The sequence below is a fragment of the Chaetodon auriga genome, chromosome 23, assembly GCF_051107435.1.
Source record: "Chaetodon auriga isolate fChaAug3 chromosome 23, fChaAug3.hap1, whole genome shotgun sequence".
Classification (NCBI taxonomy): Eukaryota; Metazoa; Chordata; class Actinopteri; order Chaetodontiformes; family Chaetodontidae; genus Chaetodon; species Chaetodon auriga.
This window is the reverse complement of record NC_135096.1, coordinates 17,277,920-17,300,994: the sequence shown is the minus strand read 5'-3', so window position 1 is coordinate 17,300,994 and position 23,075 is coordinate 17,277,920. Positions and strand designations below refer to the sequence as shown.

The 23,075-nt window shown below is 48.4% G+C and overlaps 4 protein-coding genes across 7 annotated transcripts; 3 read left to right on the top strand and 1 right to left on the bottom strand.

Moving 5' to 3' along the window:
- The first annotated feature begins 1,521 nt into the window (after window positions 1-1,521).
- On the top strand, window positions 1,522-3,593 carry cldn10e (claudin 10e). Its single transcript, XM_076723164.1, has 5 exons — window positions 1,522-1,850; window positions 1,945-2,106; window positions 2,285-2,366; window positions 2,461-2,571; window positions 3,079-3,593. The coding sequence occupies exons 1-5, from the start codon at window positions 1,619-1,621 to the stop codon at window positions 3,497-3,499; spliced, it is 1,008 nt and encodes a 335-aa protein (XP_076579279.1). The 5' UTR covers window positions 1,522-1,618; the 3' UTR covers window positions 3,500-3,593.
- A 245-nt stretch (window positions 3,594-3,838) lies between these two features.
- Window positions 3,839-6,209, top strand: LOC143315773 (claudin-7-like). The gene is made up of 7 exons (XM_076723167.1): window positions 3,839-3,924; window positions 4,011-4,146; window positions 5,046-5,185; window positions 5,293-5,454; window positions 5,559-5,646; window positions 5,726-5,833; window positions 5,920-6,209. Exons 2-7 carry the CDS (start codon window positions 4,055-4,057, stop codon window positions 6,065-6,067), a joined length of 738 nt encoding a protein of 245 aa, XP_076579282.1. The 5' UTR covers window positions 3,839-3,924; window positions 4,011-4,054; the 3' UTR covers window positions 6,068-6,209.
- A 530-nt stretch (window positions 6,210-6,739) lies between these two features.
- Window positions 6,740-8,003, top strand: cldn10d (claudin 10d). The gene is made up of 5 exons (XM_076723165.1): window positions 6,740-7,025; window positions 7,171-7,332; window positions 7,409-7,490; window positions 7,599-7,706; window positions 7,817-8,003. Exons 1-5 carry the CDS (start codon window positions 6,794-6,796, stop codon window positions 8,001-8,003), a joined length of 771 nt encoding a protein of 256 aa, XP_076579280.1. The 5' UTR covers window positions 6,740-6,793.
- Window positions 7,594-16,371, bottom strand: dzip1 (DAZ interacting zinc finger protein 1). Of its 4 annotated transcripts, none has more exons than XM_076723162.1 (19): window positions 15,930-16,371; window positions 15,588-15,850; window positions 14,823-15,407; window positions 13,472-13,556; window positions 13,265-13,380; window positions 12,917-13,075; window positions 12,701-12,838; window positions 12,559-12,621; window positions 12,330-12,458; window positions 12,003-12,051; window positions 11,861-11,911; window positions 11,591-11,653; window positions 11,027-11,202; window positions 10,741-10,945; window positions 10,326-10,500; window positions 9,759-10,135; window positions 9,477-9,598; window positions 9,227-9,386; window positions 7,594-9,135 (listed from the first exon to the last, which is right to left on the bottom strand). In XM_076723162.1, the coding sequence occupies exons 3-19, from the start codon at window positions 15,285-15,287 to the stop codon at window positions 9,026-9,028; spliced, it is 2,643 nt and encodes an 880-aa protein (XP_076579277.1). In that variant the 5' UTR covers window positions 15,288-15,407; window positions 15,588-15,850; window positions 15,930-16,371; the 3' UTR covers window positions 7,594-9,025. The 4 variants fall into 4 exon arrangements, with proteins under 4 accessions (XP_076579277.1, XP_076579275.1, XP_076579278.1 ...); XM_076723160.1 differs by having other exon boundaries at window positions 11,591-11,650; window positions 15,631-15,850; XM_076723163.1 differs by having other exon boundaries at window positions 11,591-11,650; window positions 15,930-16,370.
- Between the last annotated feature and the right edge of the window lie 6,704 nt (window positions 16,372-23,075).

Sequence of the window (23,075 nt, the reverse complement as noted above, 5' to 3'; positions counted from 1 at the left end):
AGGCTATGTTACGCAAAACCTCTTGGCTCAGAGGTCTGATACTTGAACCAGCTGGCAGAGAGCGGTCGCCCTGTGCTTTCCGGCGCCTTGCATCCGTAAACAAGTGTCAGGTGTCCCGAGCCGAGCACGATGCTCTCTGATATAATGGTGGCATTGTATTGTCTAATGCCTGCTTTACATTTGGGGATGATGAAACCGCAAATTAAACGCATCACACTCTTCTAGCTTACACTTTTTGGATGATTTTTTTCTTGACAGAAAATTTCAGAAATCCTGCCAGCTCATGATGTTCATATCCACACTGGTCACAAGTTAATATGTCGAAGAAAATACTGCAATAAAAGACCTTAAAGCACCGTTTGATGTCTGGTATGTCCGGGGCTCTTAAACATCCCACCTGTGAGATAAAACGATATGAACTGTGCAGTATACCTCCAACTTGACAGTGTGGTCCTCATGAAGAGTAGCTGTGGTCGCAGCCATGCTCCTCCACTCAGCACTGCAGTCACTCCACCAGAGAGCAGCATTCAAGCACGTTTCATGGTCTACAGATCTGAGGAAAACACAATATGTCACAGCTAAAACTGCAGTTTGACTCATTTGTTGCTTGCTGTTATGTTTTTTTGGCCATTGCTGCAGCATCTTTAAACCCTGGTCAGCTCAGGTCCCACAAACATCCCTTCTCTTCTCTTTTTTTTAGTAGTGTCATGCTAATTAAAGCTAATTAAATCCACCCTCGCCAAACAAATTAAGGCTTCCTGGCGGTCCACCATTTCCAATATCGCCCTACCGCTACCAATAACTTCTTCATAAGCCGAGAGGACTTAGAAACAAAGAGGAGCTTTTTCATCCCCGCCGAACATTCACCCCTCCCCCAACTCTCATTACCTCAGATTTAACTCTAATTATAACAGCACAAAGACGTTACGCTGTAATTATGAGACCCGCAGCACGGTGGGGTCCTGGTGAAATTACTAATAACTAGCAGCTTAAAGCCTGGGGCAGAGTCGAGAATGATGCAGGGCAGCAGTGATTTTACAGATCTGATGGGACATGGAGCGGCCATTAATGCAGAAAAATACACAAATCTCAATGTGTTAATGTGAAATAACACATTGTGTTTACGCTAAACTCTGTGTACATGTGAACTGTGATTTCTCATTTAATTCTAAGCGACGCAATAAGTATTAAAATCCATGGACTGATGCTATTTATAGATCTTCCTTCTTCTAAACTGTCTGCACGTGACAGAAAGTCCAGAACAGTCTGACGAGAGCGTGAAGTGGTAATTGGAGATAAATGCTGAGGTGTGCACTCTCAGTCCAGATTCAACGGTGGCCCATGGGAACCTGAGCCAACGTTGTCTCTCACACACATGTATGATCACACCTGGAAAACACAAGCACACCCCCTGATTTGTACCTGCGACGCACCTGTCCTTTCTCTGAGGAGAGCAGCCGAGCAGGAGTCCACTTCCAGCGCTGCGGAGACGCTCGGCTCAGGATGGACACGCGTTTTGCCGCCGCCTGATGAAACAGAAGAAAAGCATCAAAACTGTGTTGTGGGTGAACGTTGGAGGGTTAAAAATAGAAGCTAGAGATCGACTCACGCCTTTGAGATGAAGATCCGCGTGGTCCAGATCTGGGGTTTCCTGATGACAGTTTTGGGCTGGATCTTCGTGGCCTGCACCATGGCAATGGAGGGCTGGAAGATCACCTCAATCGGGGGCATGGGGGGCTCCTCCATCATCAAGGTGGCCTGGTACTGGTCCAGCCTGTGGAGATCCTGTTTTACAGACTCAACTGCTGTCACCAACTGTTACGACTACCCTGTGCTCTGGTCTGTGGAGGGTAAGTAACACCTGTCTAACACACAGTGTCTCACTGCTCCAGTCACATCCAGACTCTCATTCGTGTCAGTTTGCGTCCTGCTGTGTGACTCCAGGCTCCATCCAGATAGTGCGAGGCCTGCTGATGGCGGCCCTTTCCCTCGGCATGCTGGGGTTTGTGCTCAGTCTGATGGGTATGGAGTGCACCTTCATCGGAGGAAAAGATCGCTCCAAGTACAAGAAGATCTACGCCGGCGGATGGTTCCACATCATCAGCGGTAATGTCCCGTTTCGTAAGAGGACAGTCAGCAGATGTATGTTCAACCTGTGCAAGCAAACAGTAGGATTTATGTACTAAAATCTTTAATCGAGAGTCATTTATTTTAGACAAGACAGTCTGCATTCCTGCTGCTATTTGCTGTCATCTTCTTGTCCCTCAACATGTTTTCTCCTCAGGTTTGCTGTCCACATGTGGGTACGCTGTTTATGCACAGTACGTCTCAGTAGAATACTTCAATCCTGACTTTGATGGGCTGAAGTAAGTCAGAAAAGTCACTATTTAACCTGAAAAATGACGCCAATAAACGAATCAAACCTAAATCTTTAACTGTCTTTCTGTCTGACGCTAACAGGTACGACCTCGGCACCCCGCTGTTCCTCGGCTGGGTCGGCTCAGGCTTTCACATGGCCGGGGGTTTCTTCTACCTGTGGTCGGTGTGCACGCCGCTCTGTGGAGGAGAGACGTGAGTGCACACACACGTTGCTGTTGTTGTAACACGTCGGTGGAAGTGAATAAATAACTCCTCTCCCCACTTCCTCAATAAATACCAGCGTCCCGTGTGCTCCAGTGGACTCATTATCCAAAATATACGAGGCTGTGTTAGCACAGAGCAGCGTGCAGATGTTTGTGGGTCCGCTCCCTCTCACCATGGAATATAACCCTGAGCTATTGGTGTAAACATCCAGAGGTCTGGTGTTTTAAAAGCTTTCCTGACTACACAAACAAGGAAAAACTTTGTGCTGTGGACCAATTTCAACACTAGAAGGAGCCCAGAGAGCATAAATCTGCACCAGTGCAAACCAACTCTGCAGCAAACTCTCATTCAAGACGCCATGTTCCACCTTCATCTTCATATTTGGAGAAATTGGACTCTTGGTGTCTCTACATCTCTGTCTATATGTGACAGAAAATTCATTTCTGATAGCTCTGTAAGTAAGAGGGGCTTGACTTTATGTGTCCTTCCCTTCAGGATAATCAACATCCAGCACCTAGCAGATCCCGAGCAGAACAAGTCCACCACAGCTCTGTCCACAGTGTCCGAGATCACCTCCAAGACCAAAGTGTCCTCCATTTCCGAGCTGTCCTCCAAGTCTGGGCGCTCAGATGTCTCCGGCATTTCCTCCAGATCAGAGCGCACGTCCAGATCTGGACGCACAGCCAAGTCGGGACGGTCATCAAAGACTGGGCGAACCACCAGGTCTGCGGGCTCTGCGGGGTCCAGGTCAGGATCGGGGTCAGAGTCCGGCCTCTCGTCGAGGTCCAGCGTGTCGAGCTTGTCGAGGTCCAGCGCGTCGGAGTCGAGGAGTGGCGGCAGCAGCCGGACGGCGTCGTCGTTGTCAGGCAGTTCGAGGAGCGAGACAACACCGTTCATCAAAAACTCCTATATCTGAATACATGTGAGGCATTCTGTGAGGGACAAATGCAATAAATGTGATGGACAGATGATCTGATGTCCTTTTATTCAACTAATGAGCCTGAGAGCAGATTCAGTGGTATGTGTTTTGTATTAATAAAAACCTCTTTTAAAAAATCCTCGTCACTGAGTTGATCTGTTGTTCACGTTTATCGTCTATAACATGTAAAAACTAGCGCTCTCACTGGAGAACACGAGCCTCTGTGGAGCCTTTCTGACAACAAATAAACCTCCAGGCCGACCAGCTCTGGTTGACAGTAAACAGACTCTGCTTTGCTGTTATTCAAACCTCGACACAAATGGCTGAGCAGCTGCTGTAAGAAGGCTGCATCTCCACGGCTTTAACGTGAGGCAAAACCCCTTTTATTTTATTTATCACTGGTGGACTGCTTCCTTCACGAGGTAGGACGGCATTAAAGGCCTTCACATCTGGCATTACTGGCTCTGCTTTTCCTATCAGCTAGAGACTGCTAACTTTACAAGCACAGTGTGGATAATTAGTGAAGGGTCGTCTGTTTACCGGACTGAAGGGATGAGGAGGAGGCTGGCTCAGATCCTGGGCCTGCTGCTCTGCATCCTGGGCTGGGGCTTGGTGGGCTGCACCCTTGCTATGGACCACTGGAGGTAAGCAATCAGAGACAAACACACAAGGTTCACTGAAAAAAGGACCAACCTGAGTCATCAAAACTGATGAAATATCAACATGTGATCAGAGTGCCACATGTGCAATGACTGTTAATTAATTTGCAGATGACACACTTTTATTTTGCAACAACTTCTGGACATGCTGAAGAAAAGTCAACATCTTTGGCAATCACATACCAAATTTACAAAGTTCTGATAAAAAATAATGAACTTAAAGGTGAAGGATGGAACACAAATTCACGTAAAAATTATGTTCTACTCTATGAATTTAAGGATTAATCAAAATTGCACTTTTTGCATCATAATTGCATCAAAATGTAAACAATTCATATCCATTTTTAAAATTTTTTGTCCACAGCGTTTCGTCAATAAATAAGTGGTGAAATGAAATACAACTGTCATTAAATGAAAGCTTAATTTTTGTGACGACAGCACAATTTTTTTTCACATCAAAAAAGTCCCGCTCAGATTTCTTGGGCTGAAAACGGTTAAAGTAACAACTTGACAATTTAGGAACTAAACTTGTTCGCTTTCTTGATGAGATTTAGCTGAGATGAACGACGCAGTTTACATCTTTATCCTGCGAATATGACACTACAACCAGCAGATGGTTAGCTTAGCTTAGCTTAGCATAAATGGTGACGATGCTTTGCGCTGATGTAGGCAGGAAATTTACACAAAGGCAACACAAACAAACATGGAGGAGAGTGAATGTGACTCACAATGGTGTCATTTCAATACCGAACCGCTGCACTGCCCCTTTAAGAATGTGTGTTTGAAGTACTCACAATGTACCCTTGTAGTAGTACTACTCCTTATCATTATGTGTTGACGATACAAACCCGGTTTTATTCATTTCATGTATTTTGTCCCTTGAGGGGGGCCCAGCTGGGGGGTGAAGGGGGCTCCTCTGTGGTGGTGACAGCTTGGTACTGGTCTGACCTGTGGAAAGACTGCTACGAAGACTCCACGGCTCTGGTGAACTGTGTGGACCTGGGGGTGCTGTGGACAGTCAAACGTGGGTACTCTGAGGAACAATCCCTCATTGTGAATGTTCAGAGGATGGAAAACAGGTTCTTTTAGTCATGAATAAACTGACCCAGACGTGTGTTTGTCTGCCATCAGCATACATCCAGGCGGTGAGGGGGCTCCTGGCGGTCGGCCTGTGCCTCGGCCTCATTGGCTGCGTGCTCACATTTCTTGGACTCGAGTGCACGCGCATCGGCGGAGACCAGAGGAGCAAAGACTGCATGTTAATGACAGCCTCTGCTTTCCACCTGCTCGGCTGTGAGTACGAGTTCATATTGACAGATTCTTCTCAGAATGTCTACCCACTGGTTCTTCTTGTTCTTGTCTTTTTCCCCATGTGTCATCGGCTTTCCCTCATGCAGGCGTATCAGACGTGGCTGCTTACTGTTTGTACATAAACAGAGTGGCTGCAACTTTTTTACACAGCAAAGCAGATCCGTCAAAACTGAGGTAATGCGTGGCCTCTGAATAACCCTCAGAAATGTGAGTACATGCAAACCAGTAGCCAGCTGCACTGTTATCTCCTCAGCTATGAAATGGGACCGCCCCTGTACCTCGGCCTGGTGGGGAGCCTCCTCATTCTGCTGGGCTGTGCAGCTCACTGTGCGACCGCATGCAGACTTAACCACCCAGAAAGGTTTGTTAAGCACCGTTTCAGTGAGAAATGTTTGGATCTTCCTGTAAAGTGGGGAAAATACTCACTCATGTGCACTGTCCCTGCAGGAGGCGTCCCACGGTCCTCTTCATCTGTGAACAGGGAGACGAGAGAGAAGTCCTAAGAGGACACAAACACACCTGTGGGAAGTCAAACACGTCAAATGACTCCAACAACATCTTTCCCTACAAGATGGCCTCTGTTGTGACTGTGTGACTCTGCACTGCGGGATGCAGGCCAAATATACATAAAACCATGTACAGTTATATTTTCTGTACATTTTAAATGTTTTCACCAGGACTGTCATTCATAACTGTCACATTTAAGGATGTTGACTGTAAACAGTATCCGCCTTAAATTCCCAGAAACCACTCTGAGAACACGAGCTCAGCGAGTGTACGACGACTGTTTTCCAGATGTACAGTGTTATAAAGTCAAAGTCACACCAGCTGTGTGTGTACAAAATAAACAATGAAAAGACAACAGTTTCCATCCCATCATTATTTTTCTGTGCTTATTTGTCGGTTGTTCATCTTTAACATCCCAAAAACACTGGATTTTTTTCACCAATGGCCCAAACAACACATAAATAAAGCATGAAATATCTTCTTATTTGGTGGATTCACAGTGTTTTACACTTGTTTCCGTATTTTATCGCCTTCACCGAATGCTCACGCTCAGTTTGTGGTTTTGAGTTTTTGTGTGGTCAGTGAAGAGTATTTGAACAGAATTTAATGAGGAAGCAAAACAAAGCATAAGGGTTCACTACATCATCTGCGTGCTGGGAACATGAAGGATGCTTACTGGGCAGAACCATCTAAAAGATAAGATGGGATAGAAGCCAAACACTAGAGGCAGAGGCAAAGCTCAGTCCACCTTCACTCAGGGAGAGGAAGAGGAGTTCGAACTCGCTCTGTGTGTCCAACAGACCTGAGACGCACCATGAAGTACAGGACGGTGGTGATGTACATGGAGATCGGCTGCTTCGTGTCCTGCCTGTGCGGCTGGATCCTGGTGTGTTCCACTCTTCCCACGGAGTACTGGACCTTCTCCGAGGTGGGCAGCATCGTGCTGACCACCTCCAACTACTACTCCAACCTGTGGAAGGACTGCATCTCAGACACCACGGGGGTGTCCGACTGCAAGGATTACCCGTCCATGCTGGCCCTGCCGGGTGAGGCACTCTGAAAAATACTAAACCTCCCCCGTTCTGACCCTCACCCTCTAATAATTTTCACTCTGTCCCTTGTGTGCTGTAACACTCACTGTGTTCATGTCTGTAAAAACAGCCTCTGAGCTTTTCACCTGTTTCCTTTCAGCGTTCCTGCACGCCTGCAGAGCGCTCGCCGTCTGCGCCGTCATCACCGGCTTCTTCGGAGGCGTCCTCACGCTCGTAGGGATGAAATGCACTAAGATAGGCGGATCAGAGGTCGCCAACGCCAGGGTGACCTTTGCAGGCGGGATAACCTACCTGGTTTCAGGTATGAACCTTGTGAGAGAAATGACCTTGTGTGAATCTTACGCTCTGTGGGTGTTTAAAGGTGTGTTTCCTGTCAGGATTCTGTGGTATGATCACCTACTCGTGGTGGGCCAACAAAGTCATAACAGAATTCTTGGATCCTAATTTCAGAGCACAGAAGTGAGTATTTTTAAAGCAGTATTACTACTATGACACGGTCCCTGTAAGTGACATTTCAGAGTACGGATATAAAGCTGCTCTTGCTATACCTCCACACCTGCTGTTCAGATTTGAGCTTGGAGCTGCAGTGTTCATTGGCTGGGGAGGCTCCATCCTTCTCCTCTCCGGAGGGACGGTGCTGACTTACTTCTCTGGAAAAGAAGGCCTGCCATCAAGGTCAATAGAACACCTCTTATTTATTTCACTTCACCAGGCTTCATCATCAACAATTATGATCTGTATTTTGTCAAAAAAACTTCACCATCGATGTCCAACTATGTCAGCAGCTCTCCAAAAGGGCCACGGAGACCGGCCACTTACGCCACCGCCCGCACCAGACGGACCTACATGCTGCCGGCCTCGTCGTCCAGGGTGACTCTGGTGCCGCCGCTGTTCTACGAGGGCAGGAAGAGCCGCGCAACCAGAGCGACCACGAGGACCGGTCCCACGTTCAGCAGGGACAGCTTCGTCTGAGCCAGAGGCCGCTCTGAGCTGAGAAAGTGACTTTAAAGACTCTGGAGATGAGACGTTCAAAGCAACTTTCATGTCTCTATGTTCAATATGAGGACCAAGCAGCATTTGGTTAGCTTAGCTTAGCATACAGACTGGAAGCTTCCACTGCCACAGGCGAACTAAACCAGACGACCAGCAGCTCTGAAGCTCATCATCATGTTAGCAAATACCTTTGCTCTGAGGAAGAGATGCTTAGCGGCTCCTTGTTAAGAGCTCTGTGCTCCTCATCTCATCTTTCCAGATCCTGCGATACGTCTGAGTTGTTTCCTGTAAACAGTTTGTATTCACAGCTGTTTTCTGTCTTTCGTCAGGCAGCGTTGACCGTCGGCTGACCCTCTGTCGCCCTGCACGCTTTATTCTGTTCACACAGGCTGAAAGGTTCAGTGTAAGAGACTGACAGCGTAATGGCGCGTGGTACGACTTGGTATTTGTTTACAAATCTGACAAAAGGTTCAAATTAAATAAAGCCCACCAACCCTGTGCACAAGAGCCAATCCATCGTTAGCCAAAGTCAAAGCTGGGACGTGTGGTGAAAACGATAACGTGACAGACTTGTAATAAATCAGTTCTTTGGTTATTGTGTTTGCTTTTCCACCGAGGAATCTTTTATTGCTTGTATAAATATTTTCTATACAAAAATCACACATCTCACTGCTCCATTGACACATAATAAAAGGTGACGTACAAACTCTTACACAAGCTACACACAGTGTCGCATCTGGACTGTGGTTATATTTCATTGAACATACAAAACACAAAGTGATAAAACACTGAAGAGGTCTAAGGCAAGCAGAGATTTGGCACGAGGCGTAAGGTGAGACTGCTGCAATCTAATTCATCTCTAACATATTTATTGATTAAAAAACAATCCCGAGTATTGATCTCGGCATTATCGCTTCCACAGAGGACAGGTATAAAATATGGCTATCTGACGCGGACTGAGGTCGTTGTGTCTGTGCTTGGCGTGGAGCTACGTCACCTGATCAGCTGTAGCGTTTGCTGTGTTTATTGCTAATGTCCTCGGAGTCGCTGATGTCACTGAGGGAGCACAGGCTGCTCTTCAGGGTGCTTCCTGTTCCAGCTTCAGTCAGACCTGCCGAGCGCAGACGGCTTCGTTAGACGAGTGGAAAACACAGCGGATCGATCGTCGTAGTTTTTCTGCAAAACATCCCAAAATAACTGACCTGATTTGGGACCCTTTCCTGTGGAGGTTCCCCAGACGCTGGTGCTGGGGGAGTCCAGGCTCTTCCTCATTGGTCCAGAGCCCTGAGCTGGTTTAGACGTTTCCTGTCTGTCCTCTAAGGAGGACACCATCCAATCGCTGCTCTCCTCTAGATCTGTGTACTGTCAGCACACACAAACACTGATTTTTACCAGCTCATGATACTGTACGCCTCAGCTGTGCACTGAGTCCCAGCACGGAGCGAGTCTCACCGTGAGTTCCTGGACCTCGTCCTTCCTCTCTGGAAAGACGCTGACGCCCCCTGCTGGTTTCTTCACCGCCCTCCCTGCAAACTGCTTCTCCATTTTTCTGGCCAGGTCATTGATTCTGTTCTCTAAAAGAAACCAGCAGTTCATTCATTTGATTTTATAGAAAAAGGCAGATTCTAGCTGCTTGAGGATGTAACTCTAACACTTCACATGCATTGAGGGAAGCTCCAGCTGACCATGAACGAGCTGAAAACCAAACGTAAGACTTCATTAGGGCTCGCTTACCTTTGCCAAAGCTTCTCTTATCCACGTTGCCGTTCTGGTCTTTGCGACTCTGGAGTTGTCTTGGGTCGATCTCCTGCAGCTCGCTGACCTCAGACCACTCATCGTCCTCCTCCTCATCGCTCTCCATCTTTGTGACCGAAGTCTTGATCACACCGCCCGCTGACGGCCTGGCCTGCTGAGGGCTGGAGGAGAATAAGTGCCTGGCTGGTGCCTGCCTAGCCTGGACTGGACTGGCTTTGCTCGCTCTGATCTGGACTGGGGTCGCCTGGTTCGGTCTGGACTGTGGTGATTTGCCCCTCTGCTGTTTTGGGGGCTGTTCTTCCTCCATATCTGTGTCCTCTTCTTCAGATTCCTCGTCCGAACTGAACGGAGGGGTCCTCAAGAACCAGAGAAAGTTTGTCACTCATCAGTCAGCATGTGTTTCACTGCACAGCACAACACCGAGCATGCATCTCTCTAAACATCCCACCTTGACCACAGTTTGAAGGAGTGACATGTGGCAGGTGTAACACTTCAGGTTGCTGCCAAATAAAGCACTTCACGTCATACACAGTGTGTTTTCTTTACTTGGGTGTGAAGCTTCTCAGAGCGGTCTTGGTGCTGGGTGTGGATGTCTTGGGTTGGACAGCGGTCTTGGTCCTTGGCGCCGGCTGGGGGGTCTTGGGCTGTTTGACTGCAGGTCCAGACATGACCTGGGTCGCTCTGGAGGGCAGGCTGCTGGATCGAGGCCGGATCTGCAACACTGAAGGACACAGGTAAACATCAACTCACTGACAGCGAGTCACATCTTAAATCAGCTTAAGCGGCGACAAACAGGCTCTCACAGATTAGACTGATGTGTCGGATGCACACGCAGTCAAAACCAAAGACAAGCTGCTAATGCAGCTGAGACCGACAACGAGCTGGCTGAGGACAAAGCCGGACAGCGTGGTGACTCTCAGAAAGATGATCTCATGTGCTAAGAGACTCTTCGGTGACTCACCTTGAACCGACTGTCTGGATCTGGCCTGTGAGTCAGGAGCAGGGTCGCTGCCCCTCCTCTGGCTGCCCAGCTTCTGCTCCACGCTGCTGGCTATCTCCTCCCGCTGGCGCCAGTACTCCGGCATCCCCTTGGCGAAGCTCTCCCGCTTTGAATGCACCTTGGCCAGCATGGAAGAGAGCTCTCTGCTCTTCAGACCACTCTGATCCTGAGAAGATGCACAGGAAATTATGAGCAACAGTTCCAGTAAATGTCAAGTAAAAGAGCACTGGAGGGCGTTTTCTCTCACAGGCTTGACTCCCAGGCTCTCCAGCTTCATAATAACAGCCTGCTCGATGTCCGGCCGCATGTCTTTCTTGATGTTGCTGTTCCTTTTCAGAGTGCTGGGGGTCGCCCTCTGCTTCTTCTCTGCTGCAGGCTCGGGCTTCTTCTCCACCGGCCTCCTCTCAGAGAGGCTGCTCGAGTCTGGGACACAAAATCTCACTTAATCAGCTGCTTATGGATCAAAGAGGAGACAAAAAATGAGCATGCGTTGGTCAACTTTCACAGCAAGCTCCATGCCAAAGGCTCAGCCGGGCACAGGGATGTGGCTGCAGTGGGGCAGGCAGAAGAGGAGAATGTCTACAAGTTTATTTGCCACAAACAAGGCGACAATATGGATGGATGTAATGATGTGCAAAGCTGACACGGCATGCGTCACAGATCATCACACACCATGAGCTGGAGCTAAGAGCATGCCTGTCACTGCGGACTGACATGGTCTCAGTCCTGACACACTGCCCACAGCACACTGATGCATCCATGCAGACAGCGTGCAGTCGGCCGGCTCTGTTGGTTCTGTGGGCTGTTTTACCTTTCTCCTCTTCTGACAGCTCCTGTATAGGATCCAGCTTAAGAGCACAGACTGGCTCCTCTACTTGGACAGCACATGAGGTCAAAGTTCATCGGAAGTCAGATAAAATGTGTTAAAACTGGAGGGGGGGTGAACTAACGTGGTGACAGCACTATTAAGAGTTCACTATCTCAAACACCATTATGTAAATCCCTCATGCACAGAAGCACATGCTCAGCCTCTCTGTTTCAGATTCAGTTTTCTCATGACCGCCGGCTTCTGCCAACTTACCGAGTACGACTCTCTTTGGTTTCGGGTCCGGAGCTGGTGCGCTGACGATGACTGAAAAACACAACATGACGAAGGCATCAGGATCACACACACGATGTCCTTCAGAGAAACACAGCGGATGAAAACGTAGCTGAATCAATACCTGGCACTTCCACGACTTTGGTGGGTGGGTTTGAGGAAATATTCCTTATCTGTAGGTGGAAAAATGACAAACTTATAACAACAATACATTTGAAACGTGGAGATCAACCAGAGGTGGATCTTATGCGAGGTGCCTGTCGAGCAGCAGACTGTTTTCAGCCGTGAGCCCGAGTGTACAGTATCACCGTGTCTCAATAATCACAATCTGAGCCCGTGCAGCTCATACAGGATGTCCTGAACAAGGGCTGACCCCCGCCTCACTTCCTCTCTTGACATAATCTCACTGGGCGGTGATGTGACGGCTGTGTGGGAGTGAATCAGTGCTAACCTGCTCCCGCTGAGCCTTGATGGTCTGCTCCTTCTCCTGCAGCCTCCTCCCCATCTCCTGCTGCAGCCTCTGGCTGCGCTCCTGGTGGTCGGACACAGACGACTGCATCCTGCTCAGCTCGTCCAGCAACTGGAAGACGGCAGGAAGAGGTTTGCATTTTCCAGCTGGCTGATTTCTAACAAAAGCTGCTTTAATGGCATGATAGTTATGACAAATCATGAGAAAATACCTGATTCTTTTCAGACTCGTGTTGGGCCTTTAAGTCCTGCAGCCTGGATTCCCACTTTTTATCCTGGAGGAAAAGATTTTGGTACTCAGAAAAACTCGATTCACGTCCGTTTTAACCAACAGTGTCTCGGCTCCACACTGACCTGCTTCTTCATTTGGTGCTCCAGCTTTTGGATGGCTTGAATGTGCATCTCTCTGTAGTTGTCCAGGTCTCTCTCTGGCTGCGAGTGGACAGGGCTGGCTGATTTCTCCTGCCTGGCTGTCTGATTCTGATTTGCTTCCTGTGAAACAGTAAGAAAAGGTGTGAGTAAAAGAAATCCTGAAGACCAAATTAAAGTAACGCGAGTAAACGCTCGTACGTTGAGAGCCTGAATATTTCGGGTGTAGAGGAATTCCATCTCCCTGCGCATGCCGTCCCTGCTGTCCTCTATCTTTCTGTCCATGCGCGCCATCTCCTCAGCCTTGAAACGGTCCATTTCTCTCAGCAGGTCTTTGTGGACGGACTGCTGCTCTTTTTCCTGGAATCACAGCGGAAATGAAAAGACCTCAGTCACTATAAAACCACAGAGGACCGGCATGAAGAGCACCCTCTCAAAAAACCATCAAATCTCACATTTGAATGGCTAAAACTCAAAACAGCCCTCCAGCTGATCAGCTAATCAATCAGCTGAATTACATGCTTCAGGCCTCTGGTCTGGTCTTCCTACCTGAGCAGCTTTGGCTTGCAGGTCCTGTTGCTGCTGAACAATCTGCTCCTTCAGACGGCTGATCTCCAACTTGAGGCCATCGATCTGAGATTTCTTCTCATTGTCCGAATGCAGCTCTGGAAGGAATCAAAACGAGACTCCTTTAACTTCAGCTCATCTTTCTCTCGGCCTCTTACAGAAACTGCTCCCAAAGCTTTTCTGACTTACGGATCTCGTACTGGTCGGGGTGGCGGCGCTGCATGTGATTGTGGAGAAAGGAGGAGTTGAGGAAGGATTTATCGCACTGTGAACACTGAAAGAAGGAAACAGGAGACAAACATTAATACGTTTTCCACGATGTGGTCTTCAAGCACAAGGTGAGATCTTCAAATTGCTTTTGAAGTATATCCAATACAATTCACCATATGTAGACAAAGACAAGCAGCACGTCTTCCCGTCTGAGGAGACAGAAATGTTTTGTGTCCAGTGAGTGACAGAGGTGTCATAAAGACTCCACACAGGAGCATCCGCTGAGCTCAGGCGTGTTTCCCAGCAGACAGACGGCCTGAATGATGCTGATTTGCTCCCTGCGGCAGGCGTCACCGCGCTCCAGCTCTCTAACACTGAACTACAGCAGACGCCGGCTTTACTCGACATAAACTCGCCGCACGCTACGTTTAACTTGTTGTGCGTGTGACTCCGCTCAATGTTGAACCTGCTGCTGCTGATATCGCCTCACACACGACACGGAGAGGTGAGCCGCTGCACCGAGGAGGCCTGAAGTGATGCATTTACATGAAGGTTTGAGTGAAATGTGGACGTTAGTTACGCCCCGCAACAAATGCCAAAGGTCCTCCAGGGACACAAACACACGGCCTCTCTATCAATTATTGAGCCGCCTCCGTTAGCCGAGCTTCGAGCGCACACCTAGCAACCACACGCTGTCATGACACACTATATCTGTTGCCTTGGCAGCTGCTCGGCCAGGTCAGCCGCAGCCCTGCACCTGAAGAGGCGGATTTCTGATTTGAGCTATAAATATCCTGAAAGAGATTGTATTCACAGGCAGGCGGATCCACCGGACGAACCGGCAGAATGTAACACACACAAACGTCCTCAAAGACAGTAACATGGACAAAATGCTCCACAAGGACGTGTGTACATGAGGGTGGGGGAGGTGGAAGGCAGTCATCTCGATACTGCTCTTCACCCTTTTTTTAAGTGGATTACTAAAAAACTAATAGCCACCGAATGACGCCATCTGTCTGCAGCTTTAAATCCTTCTCTTGCTCATTAAAACCAAACCAAAACAACAGAGCCAGGCAGCCTCGAGCGGCAAGCAGAGCCGGAATTCAGTCTGATTAAAGCCTTCAACTACTTCCCTTTTCCCCTCCATGTGAAATGCACAAAGCCGGAGCTGTGAATAGATCTTGGGAACAATGACAGAGTGGGGGCCCTGAGGAGGAGGAGGAGGAGGAGTGAAGGGGGTGGGGGTAGCTGTCTGCTTGCCATACATATGCGAAATACAAATGGTAAGCGATACCCCCCAGAGGGTGAGCGTTTAGCGTGTCAGCGGTACCTTCTGGCCGCTGATGATGCGAGGCGTGAGCAGGGACTGCTGAGTGCGGATAACCTTCTTCCTCTGCTTGAGCTCGGCGGTCAGCCCCTTCACCTTCTCCTCCTGCTTCTTCTGCCAGGCCAGCAGCTGCTCGCGCTCCCTGCCGGCGGCCGCCAGCCGCTCTTCCGCCGCACGCAGGTTGACGGTGAGAAATTCCTGGCAGTGGAGGAGCCACTCCACGGTGAGCTGGGCCAGCTGCAGGAGCTTGACCAGGGCCGGGTCCACGGGGCTCTGGCACCGCTGACATCGCTCCCCGTCCAAGCTGCAGAAGGTCACCGTGCTGATGTGCTCCTGAAGAGCGTCCACGTCCAGCTGGCTCACCACCAGCTCAATGTCCACGGCGTTGATTCGCCGCCAGTCCACGCTCTCTCTGCGCGGGCGGAACTTAAAAGGAAGCACGGCAGCGGCGCCGCTGGATGGAGTCATGCCCGGTGCGGGTGCAGAGTGCTGGCTGAGCGGGGAATTGAGCAGGGACGGGATCCCGGCTGATGAGTGGGTCCCCTGGGTGTCACTGGAGTACGGGTAGTAGACTCCCTCATGAAACGGCTGAAACAAAGACCAGAGAGAGATTTTAAATCCTCATTTAAAGCAGCAAACCTAAACAATTCATGAGAGCAGCACACAATCACGGAGAGAGGGGGTGAGAGGAGAGAGGCAGCCAGCAGCATCTGCTCTGTGGAGCTGCGGAGCTCACGCTCCTCCGCTGCAGGCTCGCTCTCCATCTACCTCTAACGCTGCCGCCGTCCTGACGCAGCCGCGCGCTCCTTACCATCTTCGACCGGCTCTGCCTTCTCGAGGAGAAAGAGCAGGAGCAGCCGCCGCTCCTCTCCGGTCCCGCCCCCTCTGCAGGCAGCTCAACGCGACAACGAGGCTGGGCGTCCGCCGCGTTACCATGGAGACAGAGACCAGCGTCCCCGGAGACCAATGTTACCAAAACAGTGCAGGCTATCAGCAGATGTTTCCCGACAGTGAGGAGGACCGGCTGTGTCCTGCGAGACAGACACAGTTAGGCTTTCTGTGGATGGAAACCAGCGTGTAATAAACCCAAACACAGGCGTCGCCGCTCACCTGTAAACCAGCGCGTCGGTAGCAGCCTGCGTGCTAACAGCCGCTAATCTCTCGGCATCACGTTTCCCAAACACTCATTTCATGTCGGGGCAGGCTTTTCACCCCGGTGCTTGACCTCAACCTAAACAGAGACACACATGCTGGAGCTTGTCTGAGCAACAGTTGGACGAGGAGTTCCCACCGTGGAGCTTTTCTCCACAGCTAGCTTGTAACGGCTCGCGGAATTCAAACCTCCTGCGAGGCTAACCGAGCTAACGGACGCGTTTCAGTCAGCGTGCCGGGAAAAACTTTAAACAACGTCAAAGTTTTACACATCCCCAACATCTGTGGCTTTTAAATGTTGAGTTTTGTGTCTCAGAACGACTTTAAAACAACTTACCGGGCGCTTTATGTTAATAATTCATGAGCTTTAGAGGAGTTTTCTGACGACGGGACCCCAGGAGATTTGAGGGTGACGCAGCCGCTGGTCTCCACATTCCTAAATCCCAGCTCAGGAAAAAAAAAAAAAAAGTGCCACAAGCTAACGACAGTTGAGTCGGAACTTCCGGTGACGACCTTCAAATTAAAACCGTGACGAATAGTTGAGTGGAAATTTGAGACGCAAACTTCTGGAAAAGGTGGTTAAATCTGGACATACATTCTGTTAACACATGGGCTCTTAAAAATAATTCATGAATGACAAAAACTTTTCATATAATCTTAATTTGGATCTGAAAGATAAGATCTCATTGATCCCAAACCGGAGAATTTCAGTCAACAGTCAGCAAGCATTATAAAGAGCAAACAGTGGCATAAAAAGGTCAAATTAAATAGTAAATGCCATAATGTCCCACTGCCATAGAAAGTACTATTGCCAAAATTCTCATGAGAAAACTACTAATGTCATAGATTTGATTTGGAAAATTTATGTACCTTGGGTTTTCCTTCATTTCTCCCCTAATACCCTCTTGATTTATTTTTCATACTTTGCCATGATACAATATATTATTATTTATGCACAACATATCAATGTATCTCTTATTTGAATCAACTGTTGGACAAAGTCCATTAGGGTACAGTTTTATTGTATTTGTATAAAACCAATATAAAGTTATGAAAATGCTCTGAGGGTAACTTCATCAGTAAAACAGGAAGAACATCTACAGGAAAAAGAATTTAAATCCGTGGCATTGATGCGTGGCTTTTCCATGGCAGAGTCCTGTCAAACCTTTACATTGAGGGCACAGCTCCTCATTTCCGGTGACATTGTGGCGAATTGACGCAGCTCTCCGTGAGAGGGGGGAAGGGAGAAGCAGAGCGCTGGGCTTTGAAGAGGGGACACCGGAGACAGATGAGGGAGTCGAGGTTGAAGGCGGCCCCCTCTTCACTTGCCGGAAGCCGCATAAAAAATGGGTTAAACGTAGAAAACAACCAAGAAGATGACGTATTGAAAGAAGCATCAACAAAGCTGCAATGATGCAAGTGAAGATGTCGAAAAGTTTGCGACGTAACATCGGTGCTACGCTGTCCTTGTGTCAGGGCTCCCCCTGCTGGTGGAAATGACCATTGACTCAACCTCTTTTCACATGAGGGGCCCCATTAACCTGCTGCTGCTGGGAAACTGGTAATGGTGGAAAAAGTATTCAGACCCTTTACTTAAGAAACAGCAATCCTACATTTATATAAAAAAAAGTCCATTACAAGTCAAAGTCATGAATCCAAAGTCTTCTGCAAGTTAAAGTACAGATGTATCAGAGCAGAAGCAGTTGTTATGCATTCGGGTTACCTCAATAATGTAGTGGAGTAAAAAGTACAATATGTATTTAATTGTATTTAAGTACAGTACTTTACAGCATCTACGGGTCCTGTTCAGAGCTTTTGTAGCGCGAGAGGTTAAAGGTCAGCCCAATTACACAAAGACACATTTGGTCACCGTTGTTCTTTGTGGTTTTGGTGAACCGACCTTTCAACATCCCAGCTGTGCGGCGGTGCTTCCGTCCCCTTAACATGTGCATCATTTCACCATCGGAGGTCAGTAGAGATCTGATCTCAGCTCTGCGGGCGCGGTGGCTTTCTGCTGGGTGAGCGATGGCGTTTCCTCCCTCTCTGTCAGGCGAGATGCTGCCCTCCGCTGCTGTGATGGAGAGCAGCTGCAGGAGGCGACACAGTCCCTGCTTTAATGGGCAGCGGCGCTCAGCAGGGTGGATCCACACACGCCTGCACACGCACGTTTGTATTCAAGGATCGGCCTTTAAAAAATGGTCCTGTAAGCTTAAAGAGTGATTCACATTCAGGGCGATGCAGATGCTGCCACGGCACGTCAACAAAGTGGAACATGGCGTGAAGCTGGGACGGGACTGTTTTTTAACATCACACATGCTGTCAAGAAACAACCTGCATGGGCACATCCCATCCCGCTGAACTCTCCATCAGAGTCCCACTGCTGGAGGAGGCCGACTGCGTGCCATTTCCCCGGCCAGTCCCCAGACAGCTTCAGTCGAGTCCTGATAAATAGAGATTTTAATTCCTCCGGACAGGCCCTGTGACTGTCAGCGTAGCCTGAGGCGGGCAGGGGAGACTCTCCTCGCAGGCTGTGTCCTGGTAAAGACAGGCAGCTCTCACCAGTGGCATCACAATGAGGCGCTGAAGTTCAGCTGTAGGACAAGATGCCGACGTGCTGGTCTCTGGACTCCAAATCCCAGCCAGACTCGCATTTGTCCCCCCCTGTAGTCTTCTCCTCTGCAGGCCGGAGTTATGATGTTTACTGGAAAGTAAAATCCACACTGTTTGATAAGAGTTTAGCAGAGCGAGAGACACACACGCGGGCAGGGAAGTTGCGCCGGCCGCATTAGTCATGCAGTAAAAAGGAGTAGGGGTGTGTGGAGGAAGAGGAGCGGACCTCTTGAGATGAGTAAGCACAGCCCTACACTCAATTTACTGCTTGATTTATGAGTTCATTTCCTGCTCGAAGTTCTCAGCGGGGGTGAGGTGGTATATCTTTCCCACTATAGGTAGCGGTGGCTCCACTTCCCAATCCCCCACGAGACCCACTCTCACCACTCTGGGCCTTAGCGGGACTATAAATAATGGCCGCTGTAACAAGTACATATTGAACACGGAGGGGAGAGGATGCCGAAACATCTTTATTCATGAAGGAGGTTCTTATCTTCCCCTGCAGAGGACGAGATGGATCCAGACCACTCTGCATAGTGAAATGCCACGTACAGTTAGCTTTACTGTATTCCTGCTCTCAGTTATCTGGAGGAATCGGAGGATGAGAAGGTGAAAGAGACCTTTGATGCGACAGTTTATAAATCAAGGAGAGACGCATTCAAATGCAGCCGCTTTTATCTTTTGGGGGCAGTTAGCGGAGCTGCAGCCTGTGAGGACGGAGCACAGTAAAACGTCCACCGAGGAGAAGGTTTAAAACGCCCAAACGATAACAAATCAAACGCGTGTGATAATCCAATTAAAAACGTTTGCTTGAAAGGACAATTATTGTGCCTCTTATCGCTGAATGACTTGAATTTTCCACATTAAAATGGAACCAGACCACGGAAAGTGCAGTGAAGAGGTGTACTGCATCTGAGTGTTGTCCAGCACGAAATATGAAGCACCAAATAAGAGCTTTCACGAGGAGCTGCAGGGGAACTCCTTTTCTGGGATGGAAACACATTGTAAACGCCACAATGGTGCAGTCATGGGCAGAGCTCATTGCCGTGGGTGTATTATAAGAAGTGGGTACCGGACACCAAGATAGAGGTTTCGTAGAGGAGGCTAAGCTAATGCTAACAGGCGTCTGCAAGGTAGCTAACAGGAATTGCCTGACGGGGCGAATGTGAGATGACGGGATTTCAACTAAACGCCACTCTCAGGCCGCAATGAAAAAGCCAAATAGCCGCCGAATGTTTAACGAATGTTTTCATTTAATCTGGACGCACGGGCCGACGAGGATTTCTTTTCACTGCCTTGTTTTAATTCAGCCGTTTTACATCGTCCATACAGAAGAGGCCTGACAGGCTTGTGTTTGTTCACGCTCACAGATGTGGGTGCACGGCGGCGGCGGCGGCCCGCTCCCTTTTACACGACTCTAATCCAGACAAATGGAAGTGTCAGCACAGCCGGAGCGCTCGCCACTGCCCGACCAACTTAAAGCTGAGCAGCAATCTAGCCTACAACTGCCCACCGGTTTTCATCTCAGACACTTTGTTGTCTATTTTCAACGAGGCAGCTGCAGGGGTCACAAGTGGTGAATCAGCCTTGTGGGAAGGAGAGATGAAAGAGCGCCGTGGTGGGGAGGGGAGAACGAGAGAAGCATCCCACCTTTTCCTTTCATTGTCCCCTATGAATGTTTCTCAGGTCAGAAGAGGAACCAGCACTAAAGAATTATATATAGCAGACAAATGACGAGGTTTGCACTGATTCTTTCTTGTCCTCCCACTGAGCGAGGAGGCCGGCGCTCCATAGGGCAAACTGGCCACAGCAGCAGAAGCGGATCCTTTGGAGGAAACGCAGGTAATGGAGATGGAAAAGATGGAGGGAGTAATGCATGATGAATGTGCTCATGGGTATAAAACTTAACTCGGACTTTGGTGGAAGTCAGGAGAAAACCCGACGTGCGTCTGCAGCATCATCGAATGACTGCTTGGAAAAGTTAAGACGTCAATGGAGCCTTAAAAGCTGCCAAATCTCGTAAGGGAGTCGCTAAGATTGGCTTTACGCCTCCCTAAGATCTGAACACAACGTGAGCCAGAGCACCTCCAGATGTGGTCCGGCTGATCTGACCACGATGCACTGACACGTGTTTTTCTTTATCCTGATAATTTGTCTGGATACAGATTGGAGTTTACTGCCAGGTGCAAACGGGGCGTTAGGGAGCAAGTGAAAGAGAGAAACTCCAATTAGTGGTTATACACCTACTCTGTGCCAAAAGCCATTCAACAGAACTGCATGAAAAATGAAATCAGGCCGAGGCAAACTGACACTTTGCACGCAAAGAAACTAATAACTTAATGTATTACATGGGCTGAATTTACAGGAGGGGACAAATGGTTAAAAATCGTAGCTTAGCTTACAAAAATTCATCATTTTTTAAGGCAATCTGGAGCTGAAATTACAGAGATCCGACCTCGATGAGCATTAAAAACAGCAGGTGGAAACACGAAAGCCAAGGTCGGATTGTTCATTATCCAGATGCTGTCTCTGGATACACATCATTTTAATACCAGGTGTAAATGGGGTTTATTTCAAATGCTAACTATGAAGCTACAGCCAGCAACCAGCTAGCTTAGCTTACATAAAGACAGCAGGTGGAGAAATTACATTTCTGATACTCGCTTTGCAGGTGCCAGCAGGCTGATTTTCTAACCTCTGGACAAAGCCAGGCTACCTGTTTCCACTTGCTACCAGTCTCTATGCTAAGCTAAGCTAATCATCTCCTGGCTATAGCTACTTAGACGTGGGGGTGGTGTCAATCTCCTCATCTCTCATCTCTGAGCCCAAAATGTTGAACTACTGCGTGACATTTTGGAGTGAGCCTCCAGAGAAGCAGCTTCGCGGCTGAAGTCACATGTTTTAATTGCTGATTATAGGTGCACTTCGCCTGTGACGATAAAAGCAGCTCTGCAGAAACGGCTATTAACAGGAAACCAACATGAAAGAGTCTCATTTCTGTCTCACACTCTCTCCGGCACAGCTCCAGGCAGCTAAAATAGCACCTTGTTATGACATTAGTGTTTAACTATAATTACTACACCGTTGCTCTCCTGATTGCTAACAGAGAGGATCAAATTACAATCTCTTCTTAGCATTAAGTTACAGGACAATTAGTGCACTGCTTGTGCTCCTGCTGTTTTTAAGTATACCTGTACTGCAGGGAGTTCTAATCTGACTTAAACTGACTATAATGTTAATATCAACCTTCACAGCAGCCGTGACTTGTGCTTTATGAATGCAGAAGCACTCAAATTTAGTTAGGAGCACGAGTGGAAGCCTTTCTTTGGGCAGCCCTATTAGAGACTAAATGTTACTTCTGACAGTTTGAACAAATGAGGGAGCGAGCAGCGAAGAGGAGAGGAGATAACCGTCGCTCCCTCTGAGCTATGGCAGCCGTCCAGGATGGGCCTCCTTTGTATTCAGAGAGCACCTCCTTTTTGTGTCAGTGTGGGACAAGAGAAGCACTTAACGTGACATTTAGAGATGCTCAGAGATTCTCTCTGGAGGCCAGAGGGAGGGAGAAAAGAACCAATGATGTTATCGCAGACATGTGTTTTAAATGCCAGGAGGGGTGCTTTGCCTCAGAGCTTTGGCCACAAAGATAAGAGAATAACCCGGCCTCTGGTCTCGCACCTCCTGCACCGGTTCTGGGGCTCACGTTAAGCTTTGTCTGAAATGGTTTCATCTCTTTTCTATCAGATATGATCTTTTAAGGCTTACAGAACAATCTTCTTAGATTGTACATTAGGGCTGCTGTTATCCTTAGAAGAAATCCACACATGCACGGTGCATTTTAAATAGTCGGTCACAGGATAGGACACGCTGAGCTTCATGAGTGGGCGACACAACGGCGCTTTCTGGGATTCTGAATTTCAACCAGATGGTCGCAATACACATCTGAACAGCCATCGTCTAAGACTCTGTCCCCTGAATTAATTCTCTCCATTAATACCAGACTAAATATCTCTTATTGATGAGGCTTTATCCTGAAGGGATCTCCACAACAAGACAGCATGAATATTTAGCAGGTAAAGAAAGGTCAGTCCTCCGGCGTGGACGCTGAGATTGAACTGATCAATCATCATTTCTGGGCTCCAATTAAAGCAAACGTGTGCATGTTGCCACTGGATTCAGAGGTTCTCCTTCACAGGGATACTATCAAAATATCTCTTAAACAAATTAATCCACGTAAATCTGAATATTTTGCAATTCAAGTGTGCTCCATTCATCCATCTTACGAACCCTCACGCGGTCTATGTAGGCATTTGTACTCGAAAAGCCGCGCAGCGTTCGATGCAGGGTCTGCCGTACCCTCCGATAAATCAGGCGAGCCAGTTAGATGTATGAAGATAGAGCTGCATAGTGATGAAGCTGCTGCACAGGAGCAGAGTTTAGGAAACAAGGTTAGCTATTCATCACCAGACATCCTACCCATACATCCGGAGAACTCGC

Coding starts and splice junctions, on each gene's coding strand:
- cldn10d (XM_076723165.1), top strand. CDS start 6,794: ATGAAGTACAGGACGGTGGTGATGTACATGGAGATCGGCTGCTTCGTG. Junction 7,026..7,170: donor GTCCATGCTGGCCCTGCCGG/GTGAGGCACTCT, acceptor GTTTCCTTTCAG/CGTTCCTGCACGCCTGCAGA. Junction 7,707..7,816: donor AAAGAAGGCCTGCCATCAAG/GTCAATAGAACA, acceptor CTATGTCAGCAG/CTCTCCAAAAGGGCCACGGA.
- cldn10e (XM_076723164.1), top strand. CDS start 1,619: ATGAAGATCCGCGTGGTCCAGATCTGGGGTTTCCTGATGACAGTTTTG. Junction 1,851..1,944: donor TGTGCTCTGGTCTGTGGAGG/GTAAGTAACACC, acceptor GTGTGACTCCAG/GCTCCATCCAGATAGTGCGA. Junction 2,572..3,078: donor CCGCTCTGTGGAGGAGAGAC/GTGAGTGCACAC, acceptor CCTTCCCTTCAG/GATAATCAACATCCAGCACC.
- LOC143315773 (XM_076723167.1), top strand. CDS start 4,055: ATGAGGAGGAGGCTGGCTCAGATCCTGGGCCTGCTGCTCTGCATCCTG. Junction 5,186..5,292: donor GGTGCTGTGGACAGTCAAAC/GTGGGTACTCTG, acceptor GTCTGCCATCAG/CATACATCCAGGCGGTGAGG. Junction 5,647..5,725: donor GCAGATCCGTCAAAACTGAG/GTAATGCGTGGC, acceptor TTATCTCCTCAG/CTATGAAATGGGACCGCCCC.
- dzip1 (XM_076723160.1), bottom strand. Junction 13,557..14,822: donor GCATCATCAGCGGCCAGAAG/GTACCGCTGACA, acceptor TCCTTCTTTCAG/TGTTCACAGTGCGATAAATC. Junction 11,651..11,860: donor ACCAAAGAGAGTCGTACTCG/GTAAGTTGGCAG, acceptor CTGTCCAAGTAG/AGGAGCCAGTCTGTGCTCTT.